This window comes from Rhincodon typus, chromosome 30 (genome assembly GCF_021869965.1).
Source record: "Rhincodon typus isolate 14 chromosome 30, sRhiTyp1.1, whole genome shotgun sequence".
Classification (NCBI taxonomy): domain Eukaryota; kingdom Metazoa; phylum Chordata; class Chondrichthyes; order Orectolobiformes; family Rhincodontidae; genus Rhincodon; species Rhincodon typus.
In genome coordinates this window covers 37,588,044-37,600,841 of record NC_063361.1, presented here as the reverse complement: position 1 = coordinate 37,600,841, position 12,798 = coordinate 37,588,044, and the positions used below count along the sequence as shown (strand labels likewise).

At 41.9% G+C, this 12,798-nt stretch overlaps 1 protein-coding gene across 1 annotated transcript; it reads left to right on the top strand.

Moving 5' to 3' along the window:
- The first annotated feature begins 5,099 nt into the window (after positions 1–5,099).
- mreg (melanoregulin) lies at positions 5,100–11,247 on the top strand. Its single transcript, XM_020520894.2, has 5 exons — positions 5,100–5,182; positions 7,343–7,502; positions 9,200–9,290; positions 9,585–9,745; positions 10,596–11,247. Exons 1-5 carry the CDS (start codon positions 5,100–5,102, stop codon positions 10,803–10,805), a joined length of 705 nt encoding a protein of 234 aa, XP_020376483.2. The 3' UTR covers positions 10,806–11,247.
- The last annotated feature ends 1,551 nt before the right edge of the window (positions 11,248–12,798 follow it).

The window sequence follows — 12,798 nt, the reverse complement described above, 5'->3', positions numbered from 1 at the left end:
GCATCTTCTTTATGATCTTGACAGCTTTTCTAACATGTAGCATCCAGAATTGGACATTGATTAATGTCTCATAGTGGTGTAGCATAATTTCTACGCTTTCATACTCTATGCCTCTCTTTTGAAGAGCTAAGAATCCTATGAGCCTTTTCAATAGGCATTTCAATTTATCATAGCACTTTATGAATAAGTCTGTACTTACACCCCCAGGTCTTTCTGTTTCTGCATCACCTTTAAAATTGTTGCACTGAGTTTATATTGATATCTTCCAATCAAAATGCATGCATTCCATTTCCACCTATTTGCCCATTCCTCCAGTCCAGCTGGTCCTCTTGAACTCTGATACTATTTTCACTGCATCTTTCAATCTTGTGTCATGTGCAAGCTTTGAATTTAGTTCAGTTTTCTCCATATCATTGTTTCTTCACCCTGACCTACCATATTTTATACAGTAAACATTCCAGAACCAGCAAACAGGGAATTCCACAAAGTACAGGAGCTTAATTTGTCTCCACATTACTTCTGGATTAACTGAAATATAGGGAAGAGAACTGGAACAAGTGGTTTTACAAAAAGTCTGTGGAAAGTGCGAAATGCACAACCAAAGTCCCAGTCAATACTGAAGAACTATGCAGCAAGTAGCTGAAGGAAAAAAAAATAAAACCAGATGTTTGCAAATGTTAGAAATCTGAAGTAGAAATAGAAACATGCAGCAGAGACCATAAGACATAGGAGCAGAAATTAGGCCATTCGGCCCATCGAGTCTGCTCTACCATTCGATCATGGCTGATAAGTTCCTCAACCCCATTCTCCCGCTTTCTCCCCATAACCCTTGATCCCTGCGATAATCAAGAACCTATCTATCTCAGTCTTAAATGTACTCAATGAGGTCAGGCAGCATCTTTGAAAAGAGAGAAAGAATTACTGTTTCAGATCTTTAATTAGGACTGGAGAATAAAGGCGGGTACGAATATGGGAGGGGGATGCTTCTCGTGTGATGGATAAATGTCCGCATGGCCTGAGCTCAGCTTTATTCCGATGGATGTTTCTGACTAAAGTAACAGCCGTTTGCTGAAGGAGGCCATTTGCTTCCATGAATATTGAACTGCCAGAGTCTCTGGGTAAGTTATTACTCTGCGGAAGAATGAATGTCATCACAGCACAGGAGAAAGAGCAAACCTAACCCTTCTTCTGATCCAGCCACTTCTGATCAGCAACTTTTGCTGCCAGGAAATAATTGTGGAGAGTTGCAGAGAATTTGATCATGTCCCCCTTTGACAAACTCTTGGCTGATATTGAATGCTCAGATTCCAAAGTTAAAATGAGTAACCTTGAAATATAGAATACACGCAGTACAGTATTCCAGTATTCAGTTCATTGGGTGTTAACATCACTGGCTAGTCCAGCATTCGTTGCCCAGAGAGCAGTCCTGAGAAAGCCACATTGCAAGGTGCCTGGTAGGGGCTTGGGGAGAGGAACATGTGAGGGGTATGCTTTCCATGTGCTGGATAAATAAATGACCTGGATCTAGCCATAGTTTCTATATGTTTGTTTCTAAGTAAAATAAGGATGGTACATTTCCTTCCTGAAGGGGCATTAGTAAACCAGATGAGTTTTACTACAATTGCCAAACATTGTCATTAGACTAGCTTTCAATTCCAGATTTTTACTGAATTCAAATTTCACCATGATGGAATTTGAACCCATGTTCCTGGAACACAAGTCTGGGTGTCTGCATTACTTGTCCAAAGACACTACCACTATGACACCATCTCCCCCTTTGATGGTGCTAAAGTGGGAGAGAAGAGTTAAAAATAGCTAGCTGAGTGTAGATTATATAACAGAAACATGACATCAGTCTCTAGTGCTGTTGTCTCCTGCTGTGATTCAGACAGTGACTATGGCAGGGCCACTCAGTGGATACATAACTCAAAGCCAGTTTGCACCTACTACTCCCTCACATTACCCAGATAATTGAATAGTTTGTTAATCTGAGTATTGGTGGCACTGAGCCCCTTGTTCACCTACCCCTCTATCTGCCAGTTACTGCTGGGTGACTTGCTATCTGGGCCTATCTTCTTCCTTTTTTTGACCTTCCAGTTCCTGTCATCTGTTGTTTAAAGCTACTTGTTAAAACTTCATGTTGCAAACAACAGACTGGTCTTTTTCTGGAGATGCGCATCTTTACATAAATAATAACCGTGAGCTTTTAAATCAAGACTTGGCAAAACAGATTCAAGCACTAACACCCACCTACTGCTGCAATCAAAAGGCAAATCATTTAAAAATCACAACAGATTGTGGTTAGAATCATGAGATTCTCTGAAAATGTTTCCATTTCAATAGCTTGACTTTTAAATAACATCCTACTGACAGACAGAACAGAGTCCACATTGTTGGGACTAGGGATGCAGTTGTCCTAGTTTAAAAAACATTGTATTCTCAGCAGTAGTATCTAGCTCCCAAAGTAGTCCATAGTGGGCACTGGTCTTCATTCTGATCACGTGGGAGACAGCTGGATGCCATTGGCCCTATTATTAATATTCCACTGATACAGAAAATATTTAAGGATTTACCTATGGCAAAATGCTCAGGAAACAGGAGAACACTGCCAAGATTCATTGTGAAGAAAGAAAGGGAGAATTGAGGCTGATAAAGTAATTGGTAAATAATTGAGTCACAACCAGAAGTTACTTGTAAATACAAGAACCTGGTAAAGGGTATGGTAGAATCATTAAAATGTGGAAGTGCTGGCTAAAGTTAGTGATAAAATTAAATTATTGGGCTGCAGATTTCCCAATTCTGGAGCAAGACTAAAAGAGAAGGATGTTTAAAATGAGTTGTGCAGAGCTGAAATCAGAGCAACAATGGGAAGCGATTCAGCCCCTTAAACTTATTCTGCCATTCAATCAGATCATGGCTGATCTGCAACCTAACTCTGTATACCTACCTTTACCCCTCTGTTCTTATTGTTTCTTAAAGGGAATGTAGCATTGCTGGCCAGTCCAATGTTTATTGCCCATTCCTGATTGCCCTAGAGATGGTAGTGGTGAGCTGCTTTCTTGAACCACTGCAATTGTTGAGTGTAAGAACACCCATAATGCTATTAGGAAGGGAGATCCAGGATTTTGACCCAGTGACACTGAAGGAATGGCGATATAGTCCAAAGTCAGGATGGTGAGTGGCTTGGAGGGGAAATAGTGGGTGGTCGTGTTCCCATGTATCTGCTGTTCTTGTCCTTTCAAGTGGTAGAGATGAAGGGTTTTGGAATGTGCTGACTAAGGAGCCTTGATAAGTTACTACAGTTCATCTTGCACATAGTACACATTGCTGCCATTGTGAAATGGTGCTGAAGTGAGTGAATGTTGGTGATGGATATGATACCAGTCCAGTGGACTGCTTTGTCCTGGACAGTATTGGGCCTCTTGAATGTTGTTGGAGCCGAAAGCATCCAGGCAATTGGGGTGTATTCCATCTCACTCCTGACTTGTGCCTTGTAGATTGTGGACAGGCTTTGGGGAGACAGAAAGGAAGTCAGTTGCTACGGAATTCCTAACCTGTGACCGGATATTGTAGCTACTCGATTTATATGGCTGTCGCACTTCAGTTTCTGGTCGATGTTAACACCAGGGTGTTGTGAGATTTGATGTCCCTCAATCAGTTTGGATAACAAAATCTACCAATTTAATTATTAAAGTTAACACAATGTAAATTTTTAATTGCAGTCTGCAGAACATATTCACAGAGAGTGGTAGACATTTGGAACTAAGTGTTTTGCATCGTTAGGTTCCCAACCAGCGTAAATATTGTTTATCAACACTATCTTTTCCCTTAATGTTTTGTAAAGTTTGATTACATCACCCCTTAACCTTTTAAATTGAAAGAATACAAGGCGAGTTTATGTAACTTCCACTCATCATGCAATGCTTGTAGTTCAGATATTATTCTGGCATATCTACAATTTATTCTTTCCAAAGCTGCACAGACATGGGTAGATTTGTAACTGCCTTGTATGGTGGCCTAACAATTGTATTGAACTATCCAGTAATCCAAGACAAGAGAAATAAACTGTGACAGCATTATTCACATCCAGTGGTCTAAAGGGCAAATATTGAGCCAGTACGCAGAAGCAGTGCCCGGCTTTCAGATACCACAACTACACTGACTGCCAATCTCAAATACAAATAGTTTGTTTCTGATTATTTTCTTTTTTTTGCTTTTTGTCCAGTAATATTTTTGTAATATTCAAGTGTTCTGTCAGTATTACTCACTGCAGTTTTGAAGTCAGAAGTCACACAACACCAGGTTATAGACCAACAGGTTTATTTATATAAATTATAAATTCCTGCTTTCGGAATAAAACCAGCCTGATTCCAGGTTAAAACTCAGAGACAGATTCTGAACAAAGCCTCACACCTACAGTTCAGTGTCTGACCTGAGATGTCACCTTTTGTATTTTCCTGTGACTCTGCCGGATTGTCATGACAGCACAGCACTGACATTGACTTTCTAAACACTTTATTCACCATCTAACATTCTTGGTCACCTGCGGAGACTTATGATATGACACTCCACTCAGACCAGTTGTATGATCTTTTGATCTCTCTGTCCTTGATCTCTCTGCCTATAAACTGTGTGTTCTCTCTCACTGCAACTGCGCTCCAAAAGCATGTGTGATTTCAAATAAACCTGTTGGACTATAACCTAGTGTTGTGTGACTTCTGACCTTGTCCACCCGCAGTCCAACACCGGCACCTCCACATCATGACTGAAATTTTCAATGTGGGCCATTACATTGAGCCTGTTTTTATTAAATCTCTCAATGTGCTTTGTGTTTCTTTGTTTGGCTGGAGGGGAGAGTTAATCATCACAACCTTCACATGACCACCCATGACTTGATCCTCTGAACAGAAAATATTCACATAATCCATGCATTTAATATTATACAAACCATCTTTAGACACTAAGGAGTGTCACTAATGACAAAAACCTCGATCTCAGGCTAATCTCTGAACTACTTGAATTCCCATCTGTGGCATATTTGCTTCCAATTGCTGAATGTCTATGCTTGTGTGGTCTGACTAAGATTTAAACACTCTGAAATGGGGGATAGGAATATATTTTATCGCATATGCTGTTCTTGCTGCAGAGGAGATGAACCAGAAGAAAAGACTCCAATCATCAGGTAAAAACTACAAAGAAACTCTGATTTACTTGCAAGATTTCCAGCTGCAAATTTGCTGTGGTTAGGAAGCTGAAATGGAATAAACAATCAACAAAGAACTTTATCTAATAATTGGTGGCTTGTATCTAGCCATTGCTTCGTTACGAAGCATTTGGGCAAATGGGTTCTTAAGGTTTCTTATGGAGGAGACGGATGCATTCTCGTGTGAGAGGCAGGGGTTATCTGGGTTTATTTTGAATTACTTGGTGCCAATGGGATTTGATTACTTTCATGGTGAGGTTGTGTAGTGTTTTATTAGTCCAAGTAGGATAGGTTGTACTGGCTTGGTTGAAGTGAGATCAGATTGAGTAAAGTCAGATTATATTAGCAGAAGAAATGCTGTTTTATTCCATCTCCCAGTCCAAGATGATGAGATCAATTGGAGCTCCTTTTTCTGCTCCAGTTAAGATCAGCAATTTAGTATTAAGTCTTTCAAGTTATTTACTGCACTGAAACAAGCCAGTTGACCCAGCAGGTCTGTAGGAAGGGTCACCAGAACCGAAACGTTAACTCTGATTTTTCTTCACAGATGCTGCCAGACCTGCTGACCTTTTCCAGCAACTTCTGTAATATACCCAAGTATTCCTCTCTCCCTCGTTTATTTATGTAGTTTCCTATTAAATGTATCAATATTATTCATCCTCACCACTTGCTGTGGGATGAGCTCCACCTTCTCAACCATTCGCTTTTTAAAGATGTTTCTCCTGAACTCCCATTTGAATTTATTTGTGAATGACTTATTTTTATGGGCCCTGGTACTGGATTTGTCAGAAAGTGGAATTTCAAAAAAATATTTAGCCCATTCAAAAGTCTTTCATCACAAATACAATCAGGTCACCATTCATCCTTTCCTTTTCTAGAAAATAGTCCTAGGCTGTTCATTCTTTCCTGTAGTTATAACCTCTCTGTTCTGGTGTAATTTGTATCCGTTATTGTTTGCAACTTTTCCCACGTATTGATGTCCTTTTTCATAATATGAAGACCGGAACTATTCGCAGTCAAATTTAGGTTCTGTACAAATTTAATGTAACTTCTTTGTTTTTCAGTTCAGTTTCTTTACTGTAATCATTGCCAGCATTTTGTTTGTTCATTAACCTGTCTCTAATGTGTTCCCTACCCCACAGATACTTATTTTTCAAGAATTAAATGGTCTCTTTATTCTTCCTATCAAAATATACTACCACACACTTAACTCATTGAACTTCATTTGTCGTTGACACAATTGTCTATTTTGCAAGGAAATTAACATTTTTCTGAATTCTCTTGCAGTCCTCTTCTGTGATAATTTCAAACCCTCATTTTCACTGGTGGCATCCACAAGTTTTGACATGTACCTTCACATCCCAATCTTCTCTGTAAATTGTGATCAACAGTGATTCTTTAAAGTTAATCTGAACTATCCAGCAACCATCTTTGCTAAACAGTGAGACTAGTTTGTAGACAGCTCTCAATCACAGATTGCTTACAACACAAACAGAAGCCATTCAGCCCGTTCTGATTATGCTGCACCTCAGTGAGGCAATTCACTACCCCCACCTGTTGCATTTTCCCTATATTTTGGTAATTTATCCAACTCCCTTCAGAAATCCATGATTGAATCTATCTCTATCATACACTCAGGCAGTGCATTCTGATCCAAACAGCGCACTGCCTAGAAAGGATGTTCCTTATTGGCAAAAGAATGCAGGTTATATAAACACTTCCAATCAATGCCCTCCAGTTCTCTAGCCTTCACCAGTTGGAACAGTTTCTCCCTATCTCCTAGAGCTCTTGTTATTTTTAAAACTGCTATCAAACTTCCTCTTAACCTTCTTGCCTGAGGAAAACAACTTCAGCTTCTTCAAAATATCCTTGTTACTAAAATCTCTCATCCCTAGAACCATTTTCATAATTTTTTTCCGTTCTGTCTAATCCATTCACATTCTTCTTAAAATATGGTGATCATAGACCTACCATCCATTTATAGAGAGGCTCACTAAAACTCCCATGCTTTTCGACACTATACCTTTTGTTCTAATGTTCTTTTGTAAATGATGTGTGACCCTTTTATACAGATATTCCTCTGTAAATTAAATAGAGAAGGTTATGAGTGACTAATTGATTTGTCTCTTGTGTGAACAGCGACACGTTGCTCTACTTTGCCCAGGAAGCTCAGCGCAGGAGATCAGAACAAGCAAATTTGTGGAGTGAACCCCATGATACATCCCACATGGAGAGGGATGATGACCGGGAACTTTACAACTTGCTGCAGAAGCGGGCCAAGACACGGAGGGGCTCTCAGGTGAGCTGTGAATCAGTTAACTTCACTTTTACATCTGACACCAATATACATTCATTGGATGATTTTAACACACAGATCCCAAGACATTTCACAAATACAGCATGAGGAAGGGCCAGGTAGGGAGGTAAGTGATTCAAAAGGTTTAGGTAGGGCCCAAGCAGGTCAAGGTGCAGTTGCACAGGGTGAGTTGAAGGGAAGCTATCCATACAAAAGGTCAAGGATCGGAGAGTGAAAAGTTGAGGCCTTGGGTTTGCTGTGTTGGTGAAGGTAGGATGAGGCCATGGAGGAATTTAAAAATCAGGATGACAATTTTAAATAAAAGTACCCTGGAACTAGAAGTTGAGATGGGTTGGTGAGGCTGGAAGTGATAGACTGCCCCTTTGTCTGAGTATGTCCAAGTTGTATTTGATTTTATTTTGTTTCATTTTTTATTTCAAAAATATACTTCATTCATAAACAAATCATCTGTAAGTATATAGAAAGGTTCTAAATCAGTTCTGTACAGTTCTTGCAGAGAAAAAGACAAACAAAAAAATTGAAATTTTGATATATCCCAGGGCTTCTCTGCATCTGCAAGGCAAAGGTATTCTCTACCTTTTATTTCACATGAGACATGGGGCATCCCTGGCTGAGTCAGCATTTATTGCCCATCCCTAGCAGCCGTTGAGAAGGTGAGAGTGAACTGCTGCAATCCACATGCTGTAGGTTGACCCACAAGCCCTTAGGGAAGGAATTCCAGGATTTTGACTCAGCGACAGTCTTGCAACTTAGGCAGGAAACTATTATATCCATTTTGAGGGACCAAGAATGTCCGATAACTGAGTCCTCGGTTCTGAGGAAGGGTCACCGGAGCTGAAATGTTAACTCTGATTTTTTTCTTCACAGATGCTGCCAGACCTGCTGAGCTTTTCCAGCAACTTTGTTTTTGTGTCTGATAACTGAATGGACCCACATTATACTTTTGCAGACTTGCCAAAACAGATTCAAGCACTAACACCCACATATACATACACATATACTTCCCCCACTGTGCCTTGGCAGCAGCTGGCCCAAGCTTTAGTGCGTCCCTCAGCACGTAGCCCTGGACCTTGGAATGTGCCAGTTTGCAACACTTGGTCAGGGTCAACTCCTTGCTCTGGAAGACCAACAAGCTTCGGACAGACCAAAAAATCTCTTTCACTGAGTTGATGGTCCTCCAGGCACAGTCAATGTTTATCTCAATGTGTGTCCCGGACAACAGCCCATCGAGCAGAGTCCTGTGTCATGGAACTGCTCCGGACGAACCTCGACAAAAAGCACTGCATCTCTCCTCAGACCTTCTTTGTAAATGCACGTTCCAGAAGGAGATGAGCAATAGTCTTTTCCTCAACACAGCTGCTTTGAAGGCAGTGTGCAGTGGCGCAGAGAGTCTGGGCAGACATGAAGGAGCTGATGGGCAGTGCCCTTCTCACCAGCGGCCAAGTAATGCCTTGCCATTTGTTGGAAAGTTCTGGCAGAGGCATTCTGCCGAATGACTTTGACAGTCTGCTGAGGGACCAACTCAACAGGATCCAGTCTCTCCTTTTCCCGAACGGTCTTGAGGTCATTACATTTAGTTCTTTTGATATAGTATCACGGAGAGTGTTAGTAGAATGATCTAACCGTGGTGGACAGCCCCAGAGCATATTGCAGTTAAAACCCTGACTCCTCTCTCCTAGGGTTACCGCCGCCTCAGCTTTGACATTCACGCAGTTCGCCAGGAACGCAGAGACGTACTGGGGAAATGGAAGATAATTTTAGAAAACCTGGGTAAATAAAAAGTGGTCTTAGCTGAAGAGAAAATTCTTCTACCTTCCCCATAAATCCTTTGCAGCTCTCTCCCTCCCTCCTTCCAGCTCCTCTCCCCTGTCCCCCTGAATGTTCCTTCCCAAACCTCTCTCTTACTCTATTATTGTCCCTTCCCACTTTTTCTTTAATCTCCCATTTCTCTGTTTCCTCTAACTCTGTCAGACCCTGATTCCTATCAATCCTATCCAGTCAGAATGGGTGACGTGCTGCAATGTTGTGTTACAATCCCACTCTTGGCGAATGTGTTTTCTCCAGGTTTTCGCGCAGAGTCTGACATGCTTCTGAATGTGACATCTGCAACCTCATACAGCAGCATGCGAAATGCTCCCCAGGCAAAGAAACTGCTGGATGTCCTGGCTCAAGAAACCTCAATATTTGAAAACAAAATGCCAGCAGAGAGATACATCTTTGTTCTGGTAGGTGACGATGATGGTGAGGGTGAGGGTGGGGGAGATGGAGATGTGGGTGATAAGAATAGCAGGAAGGTGGAGTGAAGGGAAATGGGGAGGTGAGGGATGGTAGTGAGTGGAGGGGATGGGAAATGTGGAAAGATTGGGGGATGTGAAGAGGAGGCAGAGAGTAAACAAAAGGTTCAATTTTGGAGGTGACATTGTGAAATCCAAACCAGACTGAGTCAAGACTTTTTGGAACAATCCAATTGTTAAAAACCAATAAACTTTATGACCAGGAGAACATTCGGCACATTGGGTCTGCTGTTCTTCGGACAAGTTCAAATCAGTTCATTCTGCCTCTTTAAATGTCAACACACCAGGATCCTGTGTTCAGTAACAGAGAATGTCCCTTATAACCAGTAACTATACAAGCAGTGAGTTAGTTATGACTTGGAGAGGTGGAAGATATAAAAAGGACATGAGGGGCAACCTGTGTGGAATGAACTGTGAGAGAAAGTGGTGGATGCAGGTACAGTTACAACATTTAAAAGACATTTGCATAAGTTCATGAATAGGAAAGGTTTGGAGGGATACTGGCCAAATGCAGACAAGTGGGACTAGTTTAGTCTGGGAACATGGAAAGTGTGAACTGGTTGGACTGAAGGGTCTGTTTCCATGCTGTATGATTCTATGACTCCATGACTCCTGACTGTGGATATTCAGACAGAGTTGGGGTCACATCAACAGGGTGTAGGTGAAGAGAGAGCTCCTTCAGGTAGTGGGTCAATCTGTAGCCAGTGTGAGTACTGGAGTTAAGAACGTCTGAAATAGAGGACATTGTTTAAAAACTGAGAGATGATTCCTGTGTACACAGGACAGACTGATTGCATTGGATGCTGCAGAAGACTTTCTGTCAAAGGCCAAAACCTATTATCCTCGAGATCAAAGCCCTGAGCTGGAGAATGAGGGGCAGGATTCAGCTGTTGTTCTAATTAAAAAATCAAATGAAATCAACTCGGTAACTGATGAGGAACTGGAAGAAGTTGATGAAGATGCTCTGCTCTCAAGATTATTGGAATTGTAATCATAAATGCACCATGGAATTCCTGATTCATGTTTTCCAAAGATTGCAGCAATTATTCTTCATCTTCCCTGTTGGAATTTACACAAGATGGAAAGAAATTGCATTTCTTTCTCAGCCTCAGTATATTCCAAAGTGCTTTTACAACCAATGAAGGACTTTTTGAAGTGTAGTGTAAGAAACGCAGCAGCCAATTTACACATAACAAGGTCCCACAGACGGTAATGTGATAATCTGTTTTAAATGTTAACTGGGGTTAAAAATTAACCAGACACTGGAAGAACTCCCTCTGCTTTCCTTTCAAATTATGTCACTGGATCTTTGACCTGCATCACAGAGGAAAATCAATAGACAACAGTTGAGGCAATGCAAAATAAGAGTTCAAGGTGCTCTTTAAATGCAGGTTGCTGAGCTGAATGAGGTATTCTCTGTGTCTGCGTGTATGGATGTGTGGGTGGGTGGGTGTGGGTGTGTGTATGTGTGTGGATGTGGGTGTGTGTGGGTGGGTGGGTGAGTGGGATGGGTGGAGAGAGAGAAAGGGAAACCGAAAGTTTCACGTGATTGGTTTTATATCCTGTCCTGTTTGCTTTTCCTCTGAGCCATTGACCCCTGGCTGTAAAAAAATATAGATAAAAAATGTAAAACTCGACTCTTTTTCTTTAACATGAGTGGAACCAACTACAAGGGAAAAAAAAGCTGTGATCTTATGCGTCACTGGGAGATGGAGGTGTTTCACATTGGTGGGAAGGGGAAAGAGAAAATCATTCCCTCAGTAATTGATGTTCTGGGAGGTGAGAAATTCCTGCATGATCGATGATGACTGATTATTTCTCTGTCTATGTGGGAAATTGGACACTGTCTTGGAAGTTGGTATATTAGAACAAGCAAGTTTCAGATCCCAGTGAAAGCACCAAGTGTTATCGGGTTAGAACTGAGACAGGGAGTGTAGAGCAAAAGAGAAATATAGAGATAGTGGGAACTGCAGATGCTGGAGAATCTGAGACAACAAGGTGCAGGGCTGGATGAACACAGCAGGCCAAGCAGCATCATAGGAGCAGAGAGGCTGACGTTTCGGGCCTAGACCCTTCATCAGAAAAGGGGGAGGGGAAGGGGGTTTTGAAATAAATAGGGAGAGAGTGGGAGGCGGATAGAAGAGGGATAGAGGAGAGGATAGGTGGAGAGGAAACAAACAGGTCGAGGAGGCGGGGATGGGGCCAGGAAAGACTTTTGTTGAAGCTTGTATCTTGGACTTACCAGGATAATACGGGGATCAAGAAGGAAGTTTAGAAAAATAATGGAGGGAAACTTTTCCACCCAGAAGGTGAACTTGAACAGCATGAACTTAAAATGCTGAAACCTACAAGAATACAGGCTAAAATCTGCAAACTGGGATTGGGCTGGGATGGTCATGGTCAGCTGGTGTGGTCATGATGGTTCAAATGGCCTCTTTCTATGCTATAAATGTCAATGACTACTAAGGTAAATACAAACATAAAAACAAACAAGGAGCAGGAGTAGGCCATTCAGCCCCTCAAGCCTGTTCTATCACTCAATGAGACCATTGGCGATGTGATTGTAACCGACAATCCCACTTCATTCTGATAAACTTTCAGCACTTGCTTACGAAGAATCAATTGACTTTCACCTTTAAAATGCTCAAAGACTCTGCTTACTTTTCACGAAGAGAGTTCCAAGAATCTACTGAGAGAAAAAAAATTACCTCTAACCCTTTGAGAAAGTAGGACTTCCTCAGCACTGAGCATCCGACAGTGCAGCACTCCCTCAGTACTGACGCTCCGACAGTGCAGAGCTCCCTCAGTACTGACCCTCCAACTGTGCGGCGCTACCTCAGCACTGACCCTCCGACAGTGCAGCACTCCCTCAGCACTGACCCTCGACAGAGCGACCCTCCCTCGGCACTGACCCTCTCCGACAGTGCGGCGCTCCCGCAGCACTGACCCGCTCCGGCAGTGCGGCGCTCCCTCAGCACTGACCC